Source organism: Pipistrellus kuhlii, unplaced genomic scaffold, assembly GCF_014108245.1.
Source record: "Pipistrellus kuhlii isolate mPipKuh1 unplaced genomic scaffold, mPipKuh1.p scaffold_m20_p_1, whole genome shotgun sequence".
Classification (NCBI taxonomy): Eukaryota; Metazoa; Chordata; class Mammalia; order Chiroptera; family Vespertilionidae; genus Pipistrellus; species Pipistrellus kuhlii.
Genome location: NW_023425404.1, coordinates 175,329,250 through 175,352,957, shown reverse-complemented (window position 1 = coordinate 175,352,957; position 23,708 = coordinate 175,329,250). Strand labels below are relative to the sequence as shown.

The 23,708-nt window shown below is 39.4% G+C and overlaps 1 protein-coding gene across 5 annotated transcripts in view; it reads left to right on the top strand.

Moving 5' to 3' along the window:
* Positions 1-1,358: 1,358 nt before the first annotated feature.
* The window catches only part of SLC30A9 (solute carrier family 30 member 9), a 52,537-nt gene continuing 30,187 nt past the window's right edge, over positions 1,359-23,708 (top strand). For 2 of the 5 annotated variants that reach the window (XM_036417525.2, XM_036417503.2), the window contains exons 1-3: positions 1,360-1,613; positions 12,267-12,434; positions 21,414-21,461. In XM_036417525.2, the coding sequence (XP_036273418.1) occupies positions 1,502-1,613; positions 12,267-12,434; positions 21,414-21,461 (328 nt within the window). In that variant the 5' untranslated portion in view covers positions 1,360-1,501. Of the gene's footprint in view, positions 1,614-12,266; positions 12,435-21,413; positions 21,462-23,708 lie in introns of all 5 variants that reach the window. The other 3 variants (XM_036417517.2, XM_036417509.2, XM_045573036.1) reach the window with 3 other exon arrangements.

Here is a 23,708-nt window from a genome sequence, read left to right as displayed (position 1 = left end):
TGCTGTGCTTTCCATGCAACCAATTTAATTGTGCCACACATTGTTTTAACCCCTGGGAAACAGCCATGTACAAAACACAAGATTCCAGCATCACGACACTTTATTTTCTATTTTGAGACAAAAAAATTAAAAAGGTACTTTCACATAGGGATAAGTGTCTTGAAATATATACAGGGCAACAAGGCAGTGCATAACCAGCAGGGGTGGGTGATCAAGGAAGGCCTCTCGTGAGTTTGCGCTAAGACCTGAAGCAGCACGTCAGAGATAAACACAGTTCATGCCGCGGCGAATGCAGGTGCGGACTCCTTCTGGGACCAGACTGATTCTTGGTGTCGATGTCTGCACATCTCTATGATGCAGACAAACCTCAATTTCTAAAATGCTTATTCTACTGTATTCCTGACGAGAATCTGCGGGTCAAAGGTTAGTGGGGCCAAGCAACTGATTCCGAAGTTGGTACTTGCCTTCGTGGTGCTGGGGACAAAAAGGTATCGCAGGCAAGGAACGCTGCGCTCCGGTAACGGTGAGGGCAGCACTGAAGACGTGTTGGCCTCCTTTTGGCCTCATCCGGGAAGGCACCGAGAGGGAATCAGAAGACCAGCGTCCGTCTGTCCTTCCCACGTTTCTTCCCACTAACAACACATGGCCCGGGTTTCGAGTTGGGGGGGGGGGGGGGTGTGGGGTAATGGGGGGGAGTAAGAAAGCAAGCAAAAGCCTCCAAGGCTGTTTTTTTTTTTGTTTGTTTGTTTGTTTTTATACGGAGTGTAGTTTCCCCATGTGGTGTTTATGTCTTTTTTAAAAAATATTTACTGATTTTTCACAGAGAGGAAGAGAGAGGGACAGAGAGCCAGAAACATCAATTAAAGAGAACCATCGATCAGCCAGCTGTCTCCTGCACACTCCCCACCAGGGATGTGCCCATAACCAAGGTACATGCCCCTGACCGGAATCGAACCCGGGACCTTTCAGTCTGCAGACCGAAGTTCTATCCACTGAGCCAAACCGGTTTCAGTTCTCAAGGCTTTCTTGACTGTTAAGATGCAAACAAATACGCGATGATTTCAAGGCAAGGAGTAAACGTGCAGGTGCGGAGGAAGACAACAAGAATACACCCCGGGGTGGCCGGTCTAGGATGGAGGGGATCACTGGGTAAAAAAAGGGGACATCTGTAATACTTTCAACAATAAGGTCCATTTACAAAAAAAAAAAAAAAAAAGAATACACACCAGAATTCACCTGCAGCCATTTCCTCCCCACACCAGCCCAGCCTAAGTCCCGGGACTCAGAATCTCTGGATTCGCGCTCCGCGGGCGTCACTTCCGGTGCTTCCGCGCCGGCGCCCATAAATGACGTCCACGAACTTCCGGGTCACCGAGGCCGCCGGTGGCGGCGCAGGCGTCGTCGCTCGCAGGTACCTCGCAGGTACCCGGTCTATGGAGTCCGTTGGTGCCGGCGCGGAGGCAGGAGACGCGGTCCGAGTAGGGGCCTGTGCCCCGCCAGGATGTTGCCGGGCTTGGCCGCCGCCGCTGCGGCCCACAGACGGGGCTGGTCCTCCCTGTGCCGGCTCCGTCTGCGCTGCGGGGCGGCGGCCCGCGGCTCCGGCGAGCTCCAGGGTGAGTGTGGCGCCCCGCCGGCCGCCGGTCCCGCGGGGGCCGGGCTGCAGGGCCAGGCCGAGCTGGGCGGGCTCGGCGCCTCTCCGCGGGCAGTGCGCCCGCGAGCCCCCTCCCCGGACCCCGAACCCTTTCGGGGCTCCGCCTTTGCATCTTGGCCTGCTCCCCCTCCTTTCCCCCATCCCCCCTGCCGCATCCAGGGGGGCTCCGGACAGGCCGTGGTGACCCTGGTGTCGCCTACGATCCCAGAAAGGGCAGGTCTCGCAGGAGCTGGCGGACAGGGTCACCACCTTGAAGCCGTCCCCTTGGTACCTAACAGACATGAAGTGCACATCGCCGGGTCTGGCAGTGACACCCTCTCCTCTCCCCCCGCCTAGGCAGTGGGGAATGGCTGGTTCCTCCAAGTCCCAGGTCTTTTTAATACACACACACACACACACACACACACACTTTATTGACTTTTTTTACAGAGAGGAAGAGAGAGGGATAGAGAGCCAGAAACATCGATGATATAATAGAAAAACATCGACTAGCTGCCTCCTGCACACACACACCCCCTCCCCACCGGGGATGTGCCCGCAATCAAGACACATGTCCTTGACCGGAATCGAACCTGGGACCCCCAGTCCACAGACCGATGCTCTATCCATTGAGCCAAACCGGCCTCGGCAGTCCCAGGTCTTTTGAGCTAACGACTCACCTTCAGTGCAGCTGAGTAGATTTTCTTGCCCTGCTCCTATTCCCAACTTGTTTTCTTACATTTCCTAAAAAGATGAAGGCGCGCGGGGGCGGGTGTGTGTGTGTGTTGCTATTTGACATAAGTCATTCTGAATTATGAGGGTATGGCCATCTCACAGGCATTGGATGGAGCCCAATATTTTGGCTGAAAAAAACAAAAGAACCATCTTTTATTTTTCCATTGAACAACCTTTTTGGTGGAAAAGTATCTACCGAGGCTGTAATTTTTTAATTTTTTAATTTTTTTTTATCCCTCTACTTCAACATTCTTTTCTAATTCAAATTGTACGAAAGCTTCCAAAATAGTTTTGGGCCTGTAAGTTTTAATCAGGTTTGCCTCCCTTCTGGCCCTAGATTGGCCTGCCACAGCGTGACACTGGAAAATTGTGATGGAAACAGTGAGGGGGGAGACTGATCCAAACCCATCCTTATCCATCCTCTTGAGGATACAAAGAGTATTTGCAGGAACATTTTTCAAAAATTCATGTTTGAAACACTTGTAGGATGCTTGTGACCTCGAAACAGAAGTTGTAGTCAAGTTTATTCAAATGTATACTGTAAGCTCTGGCAGCGCCTATGCTGTGCAAATAATACATTTGTATTTTCTATTTGCAATAAAGGTAAAAACAGGCTCTTAAATTTTCAGAAATGTTCTTGAGGCTTTTTGGTGGTGATGGGAAAGTATAATTGTTGATTTTTTTTATATTGGTAATATGCCTGATTCTCTTATGACCAGAATGAATCTTTTGGTTATACTCACTTTAAAATACCCAAGTAAGGCCCTAACTGGTTTGGCTCAGTGGATAGAGCGTCGGTCTGCGGATCGAAAGGTCCCTGGTTCGATTTCAGTCAAGGGTATGTACCTTAGTTGCGGGCACATCCCAAGTGGGGGGTTTGCAAGAGGCAGCTGATCGATGTTTCTCTCACATTGATGTTTCTAACTCTCTATCCCTTTCCTTTTCTCTCTGTTAAAAAAAAAAAAAATCAATAAAATATATATTTTTAAAAATACCCAAATAAGCCCCCAGCAAGTTTGGCTCAGTGGATAGAATGTTGGCCCACAGACTGAGGTGTCCACGGTTGGATTACATTCCAGGGTACATACCTCAGTTGCAGGCTCAGTCCCACCAGGCTCCTGCAGGAGGCAACCAGTCCATGTGTCTTTCTTACACTAATGTTTCTCTTTCTGTCTCTCTCCCTCCTTTCCATTGTCTAAAAGTTCATGGAAAAATATCCCCGGGTGAGGATTAACAACAAAAAATACCCAAGTAAACTTTATAGCATTGCCTCTATTGACCACATAATTTCTGCACTTTGCATTTAAATTAGTTATAGTGGCTGTTGAATTTAGGCAAAACTACCCTTCATATGTTGGTTAAAAAGGAGTTGAAATAGTGTAACATGTAATCCTATTCTCTGTAACTGTCATGTCAAAAATTATGTTCTCTTATCATCTGGGAAACATGAATAATAATTTCCTATCTCACCAGTCAGAATGACTTGGCAGAGTTATTTGGAATGTTCATTACTAAAAAATTAAAATATGTTTTCATACTTAAAAACACTTAGTGGGTTTTTAAAATAACCTTGTTTCTGAAAATTTAGGTTCAGTCATACTGAAACTGTTTTAAAAGGGCTACTATTATATAATTATGGTAAAACTTAAAAATCATTTAGAAAAAGTGCTGTTTAAGTGTAAGAAGAAAATATTTGAAGAACTTTTGGGAAAAAATTCTAAAAACATACTTTTTTGTCAAGAAATAAAGTTTAGTCTATGCTTATAAAATTCCTGTGTGGGAGAATATGGGATTGGGAAGAATTTGTGAAGAGTAAAGAAAGGAGGAAACCTTGAGGGAAACAATTGCTTCATTTGCATACTTAAAATGAGAACTATCTGTCAAACTTAACATGGAAAATATTTAAAGGTGAAAGGGAAACAGTATATGAGATCTGTACTGTCCAAAAGTGAGCCATGTATATATTTTTCAGTTATCTGATAGCCATATTAAAAAATAGAAATGAAATTAACTTTAATATATTTTATCCAGTATATTAAAAATATTTCAACATGTAATCAATATAAAAATTATTGACATATTTTACATTATCCTATTAAAAATATTTTTATTGATTTTCAGAGAGGAAGGGAGAGGAAGAGAGAAATAGAAACATCAGTGATGAGAAGGAATCATTGATTGGGCCGCCTTCTGCACGCCTTCCTAATGGGGATCGAGCTCACAACTCAGGCACGTGCCGTTGACCGGAATCGAACCCAGAACCCTTCAGTCTGCAGGCCGACACTCTATCCACTGAGCCAAACCTGCTAGGTCTAATTTCTCTTTTTGTACTAAATTTTTGAAGTCCAGTGTGTATCTTACACTTACAGCACATCTTAGTTTAGAGTAGCCACATCTCAAGTGTTCAATGAACAGTGACTCCTTTATCGGATGCAGTTAGAGTTAATATCCCTAGTTTAAAAAGAATTTTTATAAACCAATGTACATTTCAGTGGAAAAGTGGGCAAAGGAAGTAAATAAAGAGTTCAAGTGGCCAATAAAAATGCAAAGAATGTTTTATACTCACTAATAAGCATAGAAATATAAGTTTAAAGGGTTTACTCCTCATCGCCTGTCTGTGTTGGCTAAGTTTTTCATAATGATGCCTCATATTGAGAGTCCAGGAAAGCAGGAACTCTCTTACTACTGATTGGGACATAAGTTGACCAGTGTTTTATTGGTCAGTTATTCTTTGTATAAAAATAACTTTAAAGGTTACAAACTTTTATAATAACTTCTGACCCAGTAATTCTACTTAAAGGGATTTACTTTAATGGAATAATCAGGCATATATTAAAATGTGTGCATAAGTTCATTATTCATAGTAATAAATAGGCAACATAATTATAAGTAATTAAAAACTGAAATATAGTAAATTTATTATGGGCTGATGATATATGCAACCCTTTTTAAAAAAATATATATCTTATTGATTTTCCACAGAGAGGAAGGGAGAAGGATAGAGAGCTAGAAACATTGATGAGAGAGAATCATCGACCAGCTGCCTCCTGCACACCCCCTACTGGGAATGTGCCCACAACCAATGTACATGCCCTTGACTGGAATCGAACCTGGGACCTTTCAGTCTGCAGAGCGACGGATGCTCTATCCACTGAGCGAAACCAGTTTCGGCTATGCAACCCTTTTTTAAAGTAATAATTTAGAATACTTAGTGACATGGAAAAATGCTTTTGTACTTTTAGGTAAAATTAGAAAAAAAAATAGTAAGAAAATATACTGTGATATTAACTGAGTTTCTCTAGGAAAAATATTTAGCTTTGTGTTTTTCAAATGATCTACAATAAACATATACTTTTAAATAATAAAATGTTACTTAGCTTTTATAGTGAATATATCTTTTTTGTTTTAAATTTCTTTGGCTTTGCATAAAACACTTAACTTTTTCTTTTTTAAAAATATATCTATTGATTTCAAAGAGGAAGGGAAAGGGAAAGAGATGGAAACATCAATGATGAGAGAGAATCATTGATTGGCTGCCTCTTGCAAGTCCCCTACTGGGGATCAAGCCCACAACCCAGGCATGTGCCCTTGACCGGAATCAAACCCGGGACTCTAGTCCGCAGGTTGACGCTCTGTCCACTGAGACAAACTAGCTAGGGCTTGTTTTTTTTATATATTTATAAAAATATTGACTAAAATTTGAGGTCAGAGGATGCTCCTTTAAGTATTTACCGCATATCAAATGTACAGACACCTGCTTTTGTTTAAATTTGAGATTAATGAAAGTTTTAAAATAAAAATATAGAAATTAAAGCTTTGTATTTTATTCCTAAAATTGCTCATATTTGCTACCATAAAAAAAGTAGAGTAGGGATTTTAACAATTTAACTTTTGTCCCAGAACTCCCTCCCTTAAATAACGAATAGGAACATTGACAATTATAAGAGACCATTTTGGCAGATAGCATGATTCTGTGTAGTTCAAGTTAATGATCGGACTTATAACTGTAAAATGAGGGTAACCTTAGTACGTTCTTTGTAGAGTTGTTGTGAGTAAGGGTTATTCAATAAAGAGGTGCTAGACATTGTAGTTCCTATGGTGTAATGCTGAACAAGAGACACAGTTTTCACCTTTATTGGGCAGACGCTAGGAATGAGAAAACGTAAGTGTTGTGCGAGAAGTACGCAGGGTCCTGGGCTAGAAAGTAGCCAGCATGGACTGTTTCATTACATATGCTAGCCTGGGACTCTAGCTTTCCTGTTACTGTTTTTAATTTTTTTAAAGCAAGTATTACCAAGAATTAAGAAAGGCAGTTGAGATGCATGCCAAGAAGCAGTGTGAGAAGTTGCCAGCATCTCATATTCTTGACTTAAAAAAAAAAAAAAAAAAGATTTCCTGTTACTTACTCTGTTCTGGAGAAAAACCACATCAGCACTAGTCTTTTAGGTTTGAGCTACCCGGTCAAGGCTCCTTGTCCAGGCTGCCCCACGCCCCAAGGGAACCCCCAACCTGATGCAGGACACCCTTCAGGGCAAACCAGCTCACCCCCACCCGTGCATCAGGCCTCTATCCTAAATAATAAAATAATAATATGCAGATTGACCATCACTCCAACACTCATGATGGCTGCCCCCATGTGGTCAAAGATCCTGCCCCCATGTGGATACAAGATGGCCACCACAAGATGGCCAGCAGGGGAGGGCAGTTGGGAGGCACCAGGCATGCAAGGGAGGGCAGTTGAAAGGGACCAGACTTGCAAGAAAGGGCAGTTGGAGGTGATCAATCCTTCAGGGGAGGGCAGTTAGGGCTGACCAGGCAGGCAGAGGAGGGTAGTTGGGGGCAAACAGACTGGCAGGGGAGCAGTTAGACATCAGTCAGGCTGGCATGGGAGTGGTTAGGTGGTGATCAGGCTGGCAGGCAGAAGCGATTACGGGCAATCAGGAAGGTAGGCAGGTGAGCAGTTGGGAGCCAGCAGTCCTGGATTGTGAGAGGGATGTCCGACTGCCCATTTAGGCCTGATCCTGGTGGGTTGGGCAGTTGAACATCCCTTGAGGAGTCCCAGATTGGAGAGGGTGCAGGTTGGGCTGAGGGACCCCCTCCTCGCCCCGTGCATGAATTTTGTGCACCGGGACTCTAGTTACTAGTATATTTGCTTTATTGACTCAAATGTGGTCCTTTGTATTTTTTAGAATATAAAATGTTAAAGGTAGTAATGCATTCTGTAAATTTTGTGTAATTTTTTAATATTATAAAATTTTACTGCCAAAAATTTTTAATTTATTGATGAGAGAGAGAAAAACATCGATTGGATGTCTCCTGTATGCATCCTAACCAGGAATCAACCCCACAACCTGGGTATGTGCCCTGACCCGGAATTGAACCAGTGGCTTTTCAGTGCATGGGACAGTGCTCAACCAACCGAGCCACAGAAGCCGGGGTCCAAAGTGCTGGTACCTGAAATTTTCCTGAAGTTAAAAATTAAGGACTTTTCAAAACAGCTGGCAAGGAAGCTATCAAAGATTGCTAGGATAGTGCCAAAAGGACACAGGTGTCAATTTGAAGAGAGTACTAGCCAAAAATGGGACAGTCTAAGCATTAATCAGGATAATGACTAAAATGGATTGAAATACATAAAATAATGTCTATATCTATGAAATCATAACAGTACATGCTCACACACAAATTAATCGTCACTACTGTAGGATGGTAATGAACTCATTATTTTGAAAACTAAAATATAAGGGAAAGAGTTAAGTATTTAGTCTGATTTTCCTATATGAACTATACTGCTGAATAACCAAATAAATGAAGGGAATGTTCTCTTTGTAGAAGTATTTGATGAATAATAAAGAAGTGACAAAATTAAATTATCACTATTTTGTAACCATCTAATGAATTAATGGTTCTAGGCTTTGAACAGCAGCATACACTGTCACAGATAGACAATCAAATATGTGGCTTTTGTTGAAAGAACTCATCACTACCTAAACAAGTAGTGTTGTAATAAAAATAACCAGAATTTGGATAAAGCCTTTATTTTTTATCTTTTATTGATCTTTAGAGAGGTAGAGGAAGATGGATTTGTTTTCCATTAATTTATGCATTTATTGGTTGATTCTTGTATTTGCCCTGACGGGGATCAAATCAGCAATCTTTGTGTATTAGGATGATCTTTAACCAGCTGAGATACCAGGGCTGGATAAAGCCTTCAGTTCCATCAATTTATAGAACATGATAAACTATACAGGGAATTAAATCAACAAAATTTAGATTGGAAAACTACCAGGACAAAAATTTAGGACAAATAACGTGGTCTCTTCAATATAAAAACTGCTCTTTAAAAAAAAAAAAAAAAAAAAAAGACACCTTGTAGCTTAAAAGAGACTTAAAAGGTATCTGTCAGTCACAGTATGTATACCTTGTTAGGATCTGTTCACACACAAAAATTGTAATATCTATAACAACTGGAATTTGGAAATTGATGATATTAAGAAATTGTTATTAGTTTTTACTGTTAAAAGTTCTTATTTCTAAGAATTCATCCTGAAATGTTTATGAATGAAACGAGAGATCCAATGCATGAAATTTGTGCAAGGGGCTTGGCTTCTGCTGCTGCATAGGTGTGCATAGGTGGCCACCTCTGCCTCCCCCCCCACCTGCTGCTGAGACCACTGCTGCGGCTTCCTCCAGAAGGATGCCTGGCCTAATCAGCATAGTATGCTTTTATTATTATAGGTTTTTTTAATATCTGAGTTTTGCATCAATTAATATGGAGGTGAGGAGATACTAATATAGAGATGAGACAGGGTTGACTATGAGTTGATACTTATTGAAAGTAGGCATTAAGTATGTGGATGTTTATTGTACAGCTTTTTATACCTTTGCATATGTTTGAAAATTTCTATAATAAAATGTTTTAAAGTCTATAATAAAATGTTTTAAAATCTAAAGAGGAAAAAAAAAAACACCCCAAGGACCAAGTCATGGAAACATTGTCATCTCCTGAAGAAGGATTTTTAAGCTGTGGAGTAATGCCTCTTTCAACACCTTTAGTTCAGTCTCTATAAAATCATTTTATCAGTGGGTGCTGGGGGGTGGGGGGAGGATGTGTTGTGGCATATTGTCTTTGTTATGTAATAATCACAAGAGATACTTCAAATAGGGCTGACAAGGCAACACTACTGGCCTGCTGTGAAGGTGCTTTCCTGGAGGATGGCTTTCTTGAGAGAGTTTGCTTTACCCTTTGCTTCACTAATTTTCCTGTAGTCTACATATTTTAATGTGCAAGAAGATACACTGTTATATTTGCTTTTCTCAGCCTTCAAGAAATAGAGGCAAGTGACCAAAACTATACTGGGCCTTCAACAGTTATTTGCCAAATGAAAAAGTACATTGACATCAAGAAGTTTTTAAAGCAAATAAGTTCCAAACCTGAAACAAATGAATACTTATGCTGCCTCTGCCCCTTATGCTTTTAAATTTATCTTCAACATTTACAGTACTTTATGTTCCTGATGAATTTTCTGAGCTATTAAGAAAATACTTATTTTCATTTCAGAAGGCATATATCTGCCTTCTGATCTTACATTTTGTAAGATGATTAAGCATTTAGATAAGTTCTTTTTTTTAATCATTGGATTTTTAAAATATATTTTATTGATTTTTTACAGAGAGGAAGGGAGAGGGATAGAGAGTTAGAAACATCTATGAGAGAGACTCATCGATCAGCTGCCTCTTGCACACTGGGAATGTGCCCGCAACCAAGGTACATGCCCTTGACCGGAATCGAACCCGGGACCTTTCAGTCCGCAGACTGACGCTCTACCACTAAGCCAAATCGGTTTCAGCAATTTAGATAAGTCTTAACTCTTAAATACTTAACCAGCTACTTTTGGAAAAACAATTATCTCATGATATAATTTAATTAATACATCTAAATCTTTAGAAAATATAGGATGTCCCCCCAAAAAAATTTATACACACTTTAACAACTGATAGCTCAATTTTGAAAATGAAATGTATTGTAATAAACACTGTGTTTATAATTATTCAGAGTGGCCCTAGGCAGTTTGGCTCAGTGGATAAAGCAACAGCCTGCAGACCAAAAGGTCCCAGGTTCAATTCCAGTCAAAGGCATGTACCTCTGTTGCAGGCTCCTAGGCTCTCCCAGGCCCTGGTTGCCTCCCAGGTCAGGGCTTGTGTTGGAGGCAACCAATTGGTAGGTTTCTCTCACAACAATGTTTCTTGTCTTTCCTTCTCTGCTACTCACCCTAAAAATCATGGAACAAATATCCTCGCGTGAGGATTAACAAAAGGTATTTAAAGTGTGTGTATACATTTTCTAGGGACATCTTATATATGTTATTGCTGGACATTGGGCACCATTTATCGCCAGTGGGTCTTGATCTGGCATGTAGAAGGGTTCTGGAATCAGGAGAAGGGGCTCTGCATAAATTAATAAAGAGTCCAGCAAAGAAATGTAATTTTGAAAGGCATTTAGGGGGCGGGAGCAGAGGAACTTGGCTGAAGAAACCAAATTCTCCTTGTCTCAGGACCCCTTGCTTTTTATTAAAACAATTTGTCCTAAGGCAAGGTGGATATATACACATCAAAAATCAGGGTTAGCCAAAACTGGTTTGGCTCAGTGATAGAGCGTAGGTCTGCGGACTGAAAGATCCCAGGTTCGATTCTGGTCAAGGGCATGTACATTGGTTGCGGGCTCATTTTTGGAAGGGGGTGTGCAAGAGGCAGCTGGTCAATGTTTCTCTCTCACCGACGTTTCTAGCTCTCTATCCCTCTCTCCTCATCTCTGTAAAAAAAAATAAAATAAAATAAATAAATAAATAAATAAATAAAAAGAAACTTAAAAAAAAAAAAAAAGTCAGGGTTAGTCTACTACAGAGTCCATTGTCAGACTGGGAAATTGCCTGCGGCTGTTCAGGTGTTTGGTCAACAGGAGGCAATAACATGCAGATTAAGATGCTGTGAGGTGTCTGGCAGCAAACAATTTATGTATCCCTTTTCAGGTTTGGGGAAATGCCGTTAGCCATTCCAAACAGATGATAACATATTTGACTCAGCCCTTGTTAAGTCCTCAAGTTCCATCAACCTTTTGATGAAACTCTTGAAGTTATGACATGCTGGTATTGGCTTCGGGCATGTTATAACTAGACAGGGTTTGAATTCTTTTAGGAAGAATTTTAAGTAGTCGTATAAATAAACGAGAAGGGTCACATGAGCCTAGAGATAGACAGATTTGCTTTCTACCACTTCAGGGCAAGTGTGGAATCTTTGTTCCTTCTGTATTTCAGCCTTCTAAAGCTCATAACCAACCCAGATGCAGCTGCTGAAGTGCTTCATAATTAATATTCTATTCCCTCAATTAAAATCCCCATAACTCACTCATTGATTATGAAATGAAAGGGATAAATATGCAGCTAGTAGAAAGGAACACTAATTTTGAGTAGTTTGGTATATGGGCATTTTAAGTAGGAAACCCTCCTGACCTCAAGATTTCTATATCTTGAAAAGTACATGCCTTTTTTTTTTTTTTTTTTACATGTAACTAACATATAAAATGAGTATTTCAGTATAGCTGAATAATATGAATTTTTAAAATATATTTTAAAGGTTTCCATGTAGTTAAGTTTACAAATGAGAGAAAAATGGGAGTATTATCCTTTACTTTTTTCTTTACAAAATTATATGCCTGCATATCTAGTTGTCAGTGAAACACCTCCAGTGGAGAGAGTGATTTGGCACTGTACATTTGGGTATCTTGAATATGAAAGTTTTACTGTTTTTCTATAAAACTGTTCTTTTAATTATAGTAGGCATGTTTTATTGGGTATAAAAATTCTTGTGTTTGTTTGAAATTAAATTTTTTTTTTTTTTCCTTTAGAATGGCAGAATTTGGTGACATTTGGAAGCTTTTCAAACGTGGTTCCCTGTAGTCACTCATACTTTTGTACACTGAGTCAAGTAAAGTTGTACTCTACGAATGTTCAGAAAGAAGGGCAGGGATCAAAAACTCCCCAAGTGGAAAAAATACCAACATTTGATGAAGCAGGTATGTATAAATCTTTTAAAGTCATTCTATATACTGGAATGGTTTGTTTGAGAATATTTGTTTCTTGAATATTTGATAGAACTTAACTATAAAAAAAATCTTACTGCTGAAACCAGTTTGGCTCAGTGGTAGAGCATTGGTCTGCGGACTGAAAGGTCCCAGGCTCGATTCCAGTCAAGGGCATGTACATTGGTTGCGGGCACATCCCCAGTGGGGAGTGTGCAAGAGGCAGCTGGTCGATTTTTCTCTCTCATCTACATTTCTAGCTCTCTAGCTCTCTCCCTTCCTCTGTAAAAAATCAATAAAATATATTAAAAAAAAAAAATCTTACTGATGTTTTTATACAGTTCTGGAATTCTATAATTCTCTGTCACTGTCCCTTCAAATGTTGTCTCTTTCCTTTTCTCTTACCTCCTTTTGGAACTCTCATTAGAAATATGTTACATCTTGCTTTATTTTCCATGTCTCTAAGTCTGCCATATTTTCTATTCTGAATTTTCTATTTTTATTTTTGTCATTTTTATATTTCTATTCTGGATTATTTTTTTATGTCTGCTTAATTCACTAATTACCTCTTAAGTTACCTCTATTCTGTTAATTAATACATATGATGGGCTTTTAATTATTATATTTTTCATTTTTAGAAAGTGTTTTTTTATCTTGCTTGGTTCATCTCATGTTTCTTGCTTATATTTTCAGACTTTTCTTACTTAGCCACATTAAACATAACTATTATATATTCCGACAGAAAATTATACTATCTGAAATCTTTTGGTTCCTATTATATTATCTTTTTTTCTCTGTTTCTTGCTTTCACTCATACCATTTTTGTGTTTTTTAACCAGGAGTTGTTCATTTTCTGTGCAGTCCTATATCTTGGAATTATTTGATGTCTCTGGATTGAAGATGTGGTCCTGTATTGAGAGTTTGATTTGCCTTTTAGCTACTGAGAATTCAACTTGGGACCATATTAAATTCTCTGCTTTACATTTTTAGACCACATTGGTAGCATGGATTCTGAGTGCAGATTTGCATGAGGGCTGGTTTATTGTTAGGGTTTTCAGGGGAGTTTTCCCTGGCTGTGTAACAGGAAAGTAAAGGCAGACATGCTTCCCGTTGTTCCCTTCTGTGTGTATTATTTTTAGTTCACAGTTATAGGTGTGTGGCTTTTTCCCCCGAGTGTTTTCTGTTAGCAGACACTTTTTTCTGAGTGTCTCCATCTTGAGCAAAAATAGTCGTCTTCTCTGGTCTCGCATGCCCCTTGTGGCCATGAAGTTCTGAAGAAGCTCAAAAAGTATAAGTTCAACAGGAATCACTAAGGCAAAAACTGGCTTTGGTGTGCTCACTTGCTCTCTAGAGACCCAGTTTTTCCTTCGCTTTGCCCTCTTAAGAAAACTTTTTGCTACTTTAGCAATGCATTTGAAAAGATTTTGTTCAGGCTGTCTAATTTGCTGTGCAGCATTAAAAAGAAGCCTTATATTCACGTATTTGTTATTTTATTCAAGAAGTTTTTATTGAGTACTTTTCATATGGCAGCAAGTGAGAACCACTCTTTGAGTTTATAGTCTATTGCTAAAACAGAAATTTAAGCAAAGAAATATAATACTGTATAGTAAGTCCTTTGATAGGGGAAATACTGTGAGCTGCAGGAACATATTGGGAAGGGCCCTGAGTTCAAGTGGTTAGATAAGGTTTCCAAAGGAAATGATACCTAATTGGGGAACTGAAGGATATCTAATTAGGTATTGGTGTGATGAGTGGTGGAAAAGAAGGTAACAAGTACAAGTAACATAGTGTGATTGGAGTTGTGAGTAGAGGATCCTGGTGTTGGGTTGGTAGTTTTGAAAAGTCCAAGGGATGAAACTCAACAGGTAAACAGAGTAATCAGATCAGGGTTTTGTTCTGGAGTTTGGACTTTGTAGGCAATAGGACTCAAAATATTGGTGTATTTTGAAAATATATATATTTTATTGATTTTTTTACAGAGAGGAAGGGGGAGAGAGAGAAAGTTAGAAACATCAATGAGATCAGCCGCCTCCTGCATACCTCCCACTGGGGATGTGCACGCAACCAAGGTACATGCCCTTGACTGGAATCATACCTGGGACCTTTCAGTCTGCAGGCCCGATGCTCTGTTCATTGAGCCAAGCCAGTTAGGGCTGGTGTATTTTTAGTAGAGGAAATACTTGACCAGATTTAAAGTTTTAGAATGATAACTAGTTGCAGACTGGAAAACAGATTGCAAAGGAGGCAGTAATACAAATAAGGGTCTAGACCAGGCTAATACAATGATTCTTTTAAAGGAGTAGATAAACTCAGGAGATTTAGGAGTTGAATAATTGGGGCTTGGTGATTGAATTTTGGGGAATGAAGGAAGGGGTCAAGTAAAGGTCAGTGCCTGGTTACTGCATTGGGCAATTGTGTAGTGATTTCATTAGTTTCTAAAATTAGCAATACCAAAGCTAGATGGAGTATATTTTGAGAAGATGATTTAATTTTGGACATCTAAATTGCAGGTGCCCTTGAGACATCTTAACAGATATCTAGTAGGCAGTTGGGTATACTATAGACAGTCCTCAGAGATATTGTGGGGTCAGTCCAAACCACTGCAATAAAGCAAATATTACAGTAAAGTGAGTTATAAACTTATTGGTTTCCCAGTGCATATAAAAGATTTGTGTACACTATATGTAGTCTATTAAGTGTACAATGGTATTATGCCTAAAAAGGTCTGCACCTTAATTAAAAAATACTTCATTGCTAAAAAATGTTAAGCATCATCCAAGCCTGCAGTGACTTAAAATCTTTTTGTTCATGTTAATGAGAACTCATTATCTGTGAAGTGCAATAAAGCAAAGCACAATAAAACTAGCTGTACCTGTACTAGTCCACTGTGAGACACCATCTCTTGACCGGATAACTGCAATAACCATTTCCCTGGGCTCCCTGCTTCCACTCTTACTTGCTCATTATGTGTCAGCCAAACCATCTCCTTCTGGTTCTTAGAAAACCAAGCTTTTTTCATTTATAGGGCCTTTGCTGTAGTTGCTTTCTCTTTCCAAGGTATATTTCACATGGCTGACCTCTGCTGGTCATTACATTCTAGTTGAAACAGCATCTCTGCACATCATTCTTTAACCACTCAGTCTAAAGCAGCCACCCAACCAGTCTTTAATATTATCTTAATTTTAATTCTCTTTTAAATTGTAAATTATTACTGACTGGTATTTTCATTATTTATTTACTTCTCACTTTCCACTTGTTTGCAAGCCCAATGACAGCAGGAACCTAGAGCCTAGAGCAGTGGTTTGCACATAGTAGGAGTGTAATAAATATTTGTAAATAAATGAATGTGTAGAATTCTAGCATGGAGATACAGATTTAGAAGATGTTAGCTATATCTAGGTGGTGACTGAGTCATAGGTATGTTTGAGATAGTGCAGGGAGTGTTTGAAATGAAGAGATAAAATCTCTTAGTACAAAACCCCAATGAGTAGAGACAAATGGAAGAAGAGGAGGTTGCAAAGAATGCTTTAGGAGGAGCGGCCCGGAGAGGTAGGAGAAAATCCGAGGAGAGTACAGTGTCAGGAGAAAAGAATGTCTGAAGAATAAACCTTTCAAGGCCATCTTTCCCTTTTGAATGTCTTTCACCAGGGAAGGTTTTACAGATTCTTTGAGAAACATGTATTCATGTATAATAATAATGTATTTTTTTCCCTTCGGCTCACACTGCCTTTGGGCTTACTGTGCAATTTTATTTTATTTTTATTTTTAGATTTTTCATTTTTAATGAAGTATTTTTTCCTTATTTCTTCTTTTTTAATAAATCCTTATTGTTCAGATTATTACAGTTGTTCCTCTTTCACCCCCCCCATTGCTCCCCTCCACCCGGTTCCCATCCCACCCTCTGCCCTAACCATCCCCCCCCACCCCCCACTGTCCTCATCCATAGGTGTACGATTTTTGTCCAGTCTCTTCCCACCCCCCAAGAATTGTCAGTCCATTCTCTTTCCATGCCCCTGATTCTATTATATTCATCAGTTCATTCTGTTCATCAGATTTTTTATTCACTTGAGTTTTAGATTGTAGTTAAGCCTTAATTGTCGTTGGTATCACTGGGAGGAATTGACTTGCAGGCCAATTGACTGCGAGGATCAGCTGTGTCTTCAAAGGGAGAACTTCTGTGCTGGAAACACCCTTATGAGGCAAGACTCAGTCGGGCTTTGGTGCTCACTGAGTCTGCCTCTTGAGTGTGCCCCTTATGGATTTGAGGAGTTGTAATCTTAATGGTCCCATTCTGACCACTGGGTACACTGGCTCTTGGATCTCTGAGGAGGTGCTAATTTAGCTTTTGCCTGAGGCCACCCAGCAGGAGCTACAGAGAGATCTACAGATTCCTCTTCTTTGTTTGGGGTTTGGAGGTGCCCAGCTGAGGCCCAGCTGTGAAGCAATGCAAGCTGCTGTGGGGCCTTGGGCCTTCTTTTGGAAGGTCAGGGGCTCTGACTCAGCTGCAGTTTGTAGGTAATTTTAGATTGCAAAGGGCCAGGCCATTCACATGCAAAAGCTTCTGCACACAGCTGGGATGGGGTTGTAAATTGGATGGGGTGGGGTCCCCAGGGAATCAACAGGGTGGAGCAAACAGCTATGGCCGATCCTCAGCCCTGCACTAAGAGGCTCCCAGGCCTCAGTGTCCCTTGGTAATCTCTGCAAGCACCTCTGAGAGAAAGGCACCCTCAAGTTCTGCCTGAAGCCAGACAGTCCAGTTTCTCCCTGTATGAGCTGGGTCCCCAGAGTCTTGCCTAGAACTGGCGTTCAGAGCAGTCAGGAGCTTCTTTCTCCCTCCCAATTGAAAAAGACAACCACATCCTCAGTTGCCAGCTCTTTCCACTAGCGTGCCTCCATACCTCTGCACTTTACTTCCACACCTCCTCTGAGTCTCAGTGTACTTTTCTCTTTTTTTCTAGTTGTAGAATTTCCACTCAGCTAGCCTTCCTGTAGTTCTGGATGATGTTGTTTTGTCTTTTACTTGTAGTTTTGAAGTGGTTGTGCAAGACAGCAATTTCAGGTGTTTACCTATGCCACCATCTTGGTTTCTACTCTTACTATGCAATTTTAGTCATTTCTTTTTCTGTGGTGATGGAAAACTGCTGGGGTAAATATTGATTGAGAATTTTGATATTAAAGAATGAAGGAATAGAGAGTGTACAAGTACCAGAAAACCTATTTATTAGATCATCAGATGAGAGAAGAAACATGGGATAAAATAATATAACTAAAGGTAGATTATGTTATAATGTTCTTCTGAGTGGAACTTAGACTCAGGAAAAAAATACTTAATGTTGGTCCCACTATACACAATTCTTGAAATTAAAATCTATGAGTAGTTTCTTCTATGCTGATTGGAATAAAAATGTTAGTTTATTTTCTTATATTATAAATATATTGTTTGTGATGGATTTATTTTGGGCTCAATGTTTCAGAATTAGCTCAGGCCAGATTAGATCTTTTTAGCCATCAGGTAGACAGCAAGTAATTTCTTGATTGAAAGATAATTTGTATATTTAAGAGTTTGAAATTGACTTGAATAATTCAAATCGCTTGATACAGTCAGGCAGTTTATTAAGAGGCAGGGATTTGCTAAGGAATCCTTAAGTTTTTAAGGAGCATTCAGATGTTTTAAATTTTAGTAAAATTAGTTTTAATTTTGCTAATGACAGCAGATGTGTGGCAGACAACCAGGACTTGAGTTTAAAACAAAATGTCTAGAGATATTCATGCATAAAATGTCTGGATACTTATAAAATCATAAAGATTCTACTCCAGTGATACATGTAAGTTTGTTAAGATAGCAATGTGCAAAAATAGGTATCAGTATCTATTTTTGAGCCATTTGTTAGCATTTCTCGTTTGTAATTTTTAACTCTACATAATTAATGACACTAGTAGTGAGAATAATATCCAGAAATTCTTAGAGGACCTCATTTTCTTGTTTAGTTCAGTGACTTTGATTGTTGTGGAAAGGAGGGCTATTGGAATGTTTGACAGTAGATTTCAGTTCAGATATTAGGTGAGTGTAGGAAGCTCATTATTCCACCACCCCATTCACTTTTCTCTGCCCTATTCTTTGTTCACCAAGGCAAACATTTAAGAAATTGATATATAGAATCTATAAAGATGCTTTAGAATTTGCTTGTTGCAAAAGTAGATAATAATCAAGTCATAATAATCATTTAACCATTAAATGTCAGATGTTATAGACTATAATTATTAAATAGAAGTGTTTTGTGGTTTTTCTTTTTTTTTTTTTTAAAGACTTTTGGATGCCCTAGTAAGTTGGTGTTTCTCAGTGGTTAGAGCACATGTGTCAAACACAAGGCCCGCGGGCCAAATCCGTCCCGCCAGGCCTTGCAATGTGTCCCGCACCCGCGCTGTCATCACTGGACTCCGCTGCGTTTCCATCACAGTGACAGTTTATGACTATTTTGCTAATGACAGCAGATGTGTGGCAGACAGCCAGGACTTGAGTTTAAAACAAAACATTCGGCCCGCGATTTAGGCTGGATTTTAGATTTTGGCCCCTTCTCTGATTGAGTTCGACACCCCTAGGTTAGAGCATTGGCTTGTGGACTGAAGGATCCCAGGTTTGCTTCTGGTCAAGGGCACATGCTCAGGTTGTAGGCTCAATCCCAAGTATGGGGTGTGCAGAAGGCAGCCGATTAATGATTCTCTCTCATCATTGATGTTTGTATCTCTCTTTCTCTCTTCCTTCTCTCTGAAATCAATAAAAATATATTTTTTAAAAGCGTTTTGGAATTTTCTGTAAATATTTTGGTTATCAAAACATAATAAATATACTATGTTAAGTCATTTGATCAATGACGTTCACTGAAAAATAAGACATATACTGAAAGTTACAATACATAAAATATTTTTTGCTTTTATTTCAAAGGGAGTTTTTACCTTTGTTAGTGTTTGGTCTATAGACATTTAATCCTAATATATAAAAAGCCAGGGGCCATCACAACCTAAACAATTGAATGGAAGACTGAGCAGGAAGCTGTGGAGTGACCAGGCTGGCAGGGGCACAGTAAGGGATGACCATACGACTGAGCCCTGAGCAATTAGGGGCAACCAGGCTGCCAGGGGGTCAGTTGAGGGCGACCAGGCTGGCAGAGGGGGCAGTAGTAAGAGGAGATCAGGCCGGCGGGAAGGCAGTTAGGGTGGAACTGGCCAGTAGCAGAGGGCAGTTAGGGGTGACCAGGCCGGAAGGGAGGGAAGTTGGGGGCAACCACGCTGGAAGGGGTAGCAGTAAGGGACGACCAGGCCAGTGTGGGGGAGGGGGCAGTGAGGGGCCATCAGGACAGCAGGCAGGTGAGCAATTAGGAGCCAGCAGTCCAGGGTTATGAGAGGGATGTCAGACTACTGGTTTAGGCCTGATCTTCAGAGTCCTGGATTCGAGAGAGTATATGGGCTGGGCTCAGAGGACCCCCCTCATGCATGGATTTCATGCACCAAGCCTCTAGTTTATCCATAAAAGCCCTGAAAAAAGATAAATCAGAAATTCTGATCAAGATGGCATTGTAAACAGATGCTTTAGTACCTGTTTCACTTCTCATTCATTGGAGTCATAGATAAAATGTAAAAAGAACAGCTGCGTTTAAAAAAAAAAAAGACAAAAAAAAAGACATACTTATGTCAAGAAATGGAACAGAAAATGCCAGACTCTGGGGCAGTAAGTAGGCACTTGCAGCCAGGAGTTTGGCTTGTTTGGGGTAATGGATTTGCAGGTGCTACATTCATAGTGAGGTACTGGAGGCAGACTGACTGTTTGAACTTTTGCACCTACCCTTATGCAGGAGGCTGAAAATAGTCTCTTCCACCTGTTACCTGAGCTGTGTCTTGCAGGAGGCAGTAGTAGGGCAGGGTGGTAAGAGGGAACAGGGAACTGAAACCTGCCATTTGCTGGTTTGGAGACTTGATTGAGTGGTAGGAATTCTAACTGCCAGACTGAGATCTGGTTCAGAACAGACATGAGTTTTGAGACTTGGAGCATGAGGAGGAGAGAGAAAGGATATAGCCTATTCAGAATAACATTGCAAATTTCAAAATTAAAAAATATAGGAAGGATCATATTGCAATATATAAATGCTTTTCTGTGCAATTTTGTTCTGCATTTTTTTTTTTCTAGTGAGTTGTGTTTTATTGATCTGGAGGAATTCTTAAATATTCTTGATACTTATTCTTTGTTGATTTGAATTGTTGGAAATATCTTCTCAGTCTGAGACTTTTCTTTCTTTTATAAATGGGATCTTTTGATGAGCAGATATTCTGAATTTTTTTAAATTTATTTTTTTAGATGTCCTGAATTTTAATTTAGCAGAATTTGTCCATTTTTCCTTGTATTGTTTATATCTTGTTAAGAAATCTAACTCTAACATAAAAATAGGCTATATTGTTTTGTTAGACATGTAAATGTTTAACAAAACAAATGTGAGGTGGATTCCAACTTCCTTTTTTTTGGGGGGGGGGGGGCGGGGAATGGGATTATACAGTAGTTTCAGTAACTACTTCATTCTTCTTTGAATAATATTCCCCAGACAGTTTTAAGTAGAAGATTCATCAGAGTGTCTGTCCTTGTGTTGTTCCTTATTTTAAAGCAATGCTTCTTTTATTGAATACAATGTTTAGGTTTGTTTTACCCTTTAAGGAAATTTCTTTTTGTCCTAAGTTTCAAAAAGGATTTGAAACTTGCATGAGTGTTGAATTTTATTAAATGCTTTTCTTTACCTCCTGAAATGATTTTATAGTTTTTCTCTTTTAATCTGTTAATGTTTAACTACTCCTAACATTCTTAGGATAAATCCAGCTTGTCTGTGTTATATTTATTATCTTTTTAACACATTGCCAGATTGTTAACTCATGAGTTTATAGGTTTGTATGCAAGCCACTGCTTAATGTAAATTTTTTGAAACTTTACAGCAGAACTCAAAGGTCCACTTACTAAGCAAGAACCTCTCCAAGTAAGAGGTAAATATATTTTTATCCTATTTTTTGTGATGATGTTTTGAATTAAATATATAAAATTAATTTATATAGAGGTCTTTATAGTTACATTATCACTAGAGGCCTGGTGCACCGGTGGGGTCCCTCGGCCTGGCCTGTACCCTCTTGCAATTCAGGACCCCTCAGGGGATGTCAGATCGCCAGTATCGGCTCAATGCCTGAAGGCCAGGCTGAGGGACCCTACTAGTGCATGAAACTGTGCACAGGGCCTCAGGAATACATATAAGGTCTTCGGTTAATCTCTTCCCATCCTCCCCACTTCCTTCCCTCGGAGATTCATCAGTCTGTTCCATGTTTCTAAGCGTTGAGCATCTGCCCCCTGGTGGTCAGTGTGCGTAAAGCTACTGGTTGAAAGGTTGCTTAGGCTTTTATCTCTCTCTCTCTCTCTCTCTCTCTCTCTCTCTCTCTCTCTCTCTCTCTCTCTCTCTCACACACACACACACACACACACACACACACACACACAAACACGTGTGTGTGTGTGTGTGTGTGTGTGTGTGTGTGTGTGTGTGTATGGCTAATTTGTCCTCTCAGTTCGACCGAGATATTGGGCGTTTGCTTGCTCACTATGATGTGCACTGACCACCAGGGGGGTGGCGCAGAATGAAGGGAGGCCCCAGCCACAGCTGGGAAAGGGAAGCCCTGGTCAGCAGCTGGAAGGCCCTGATCAGCCCTGATTGCCGGTCAGGCCTAAAGACTCTACCTGTGCGTGAATTTTGTGCACCGGGCCTCTGTTATATTATATAAATAAGGGATAGGGTTAAGGTTATTGACCTTAGGATTTAATATCTGATTTGTAAGCTAACTATCTACTGAAGTTTACTTTGCATTTTGGTCACAAATTTTGTGGTAATTGTTTTTTTCAAAAGCCCAAGGAAAAGAGTTATGGCAAATAAAAATTATCAATTACTTTATCATTTTAGAAAAGTAATGTGATTAAAGAACAAAACGAGGTCAACACCTTTCAGCTTCAACTTTTTCAAATCCAGGTAGAGATTGGACATTCTTGTCTGACTCTCTTTTCTAGGAATAATTGCAGCTGTTCTTTATATTATAATGAGCTATGACTCCCATTTCCAAATCAGCATGTTTCACTGAGGCAGTAACTCTGTGATGAGCACTGTGGCTTTGGAGTCAGACAAAACTGGATTCCGTTTGTGGCCCCAGCATGTACCAACTGTATGGCTTTGGGCAGTGGACCTGACTTCCCTAAGCCATAGTTTTCTCCTCTGTAATATGGTGCTAAAAATGGAATTTCTTTTGTAGGATAATTTTGAAGATGATATATAGTAGTAGTGTGCAGTCATAATTAAGAATAATTAATATTATGATAGCAGTCATTATCATTAGTAATCTGGGCCAGGACAGGCCAACAGGGATTTCTAGCTACTTTGAACAAATTTTACAAAAGTAATTAAAAAAACAACAACTAATCTTTTAAAAGAGAGATGTAATTACCCCCTCTGCTTCAGAGGACTTCACTTGGATTTTGAGTTTGAAGGTTATTAGAGAAAGGCAGTTCAGAGACTTGAACTCATGTAAAAAGAAACTTGAACTTTTTTATGTATAGCTTTTTTTTCCAAATAAGGTTTTGATTTTTATATTGAACTTTATTTTTGAAATGTTCTTAAGTATTTTTTATACATTTTATTTTAATAGTTATGTGTTAAGAGTCTTTTTACCTATTGCAGTGTTAAATAGTTTTAGTCTAAATTTGCTCTTTGAACTTGAAAGTAGAACAGAAAATTTATGAATTAATAGATATAAGACTAGAATGTGAAGTGACTAGGTGACAATTTGTAACAGAACAATACAAGTTTCTTCTGTTGTTTTTCTCTTGATTTTCAGATATTTGCTTATGTTATTTATGTCGTGACCATAAGTCAACTTTATAATATGACTTACAAACACAGATCAAATGGTATTGATGTATCTGGCTTTTTTATGAACATTTGATCCTTGTAGTAGATAATTTAATAGAAGATAGTATTTTACTTAAAATCTGTAATAAACTTCCTATAGTTTTTAACTGATAAAAATGTTCCTTTTGTTTACTCAGCTTTGTTGCATTATGTGAAAAAGTCCAGTGGCTTTCAAACAGATAGAAATTATTTAACTGTAACAAAAGTGTTCACAAAAAAATATTTGTTCTTAATTTTATGCAGTACTCTGATTACTTCTTATTTTCACTTTTTATAAAATGCTGATTTT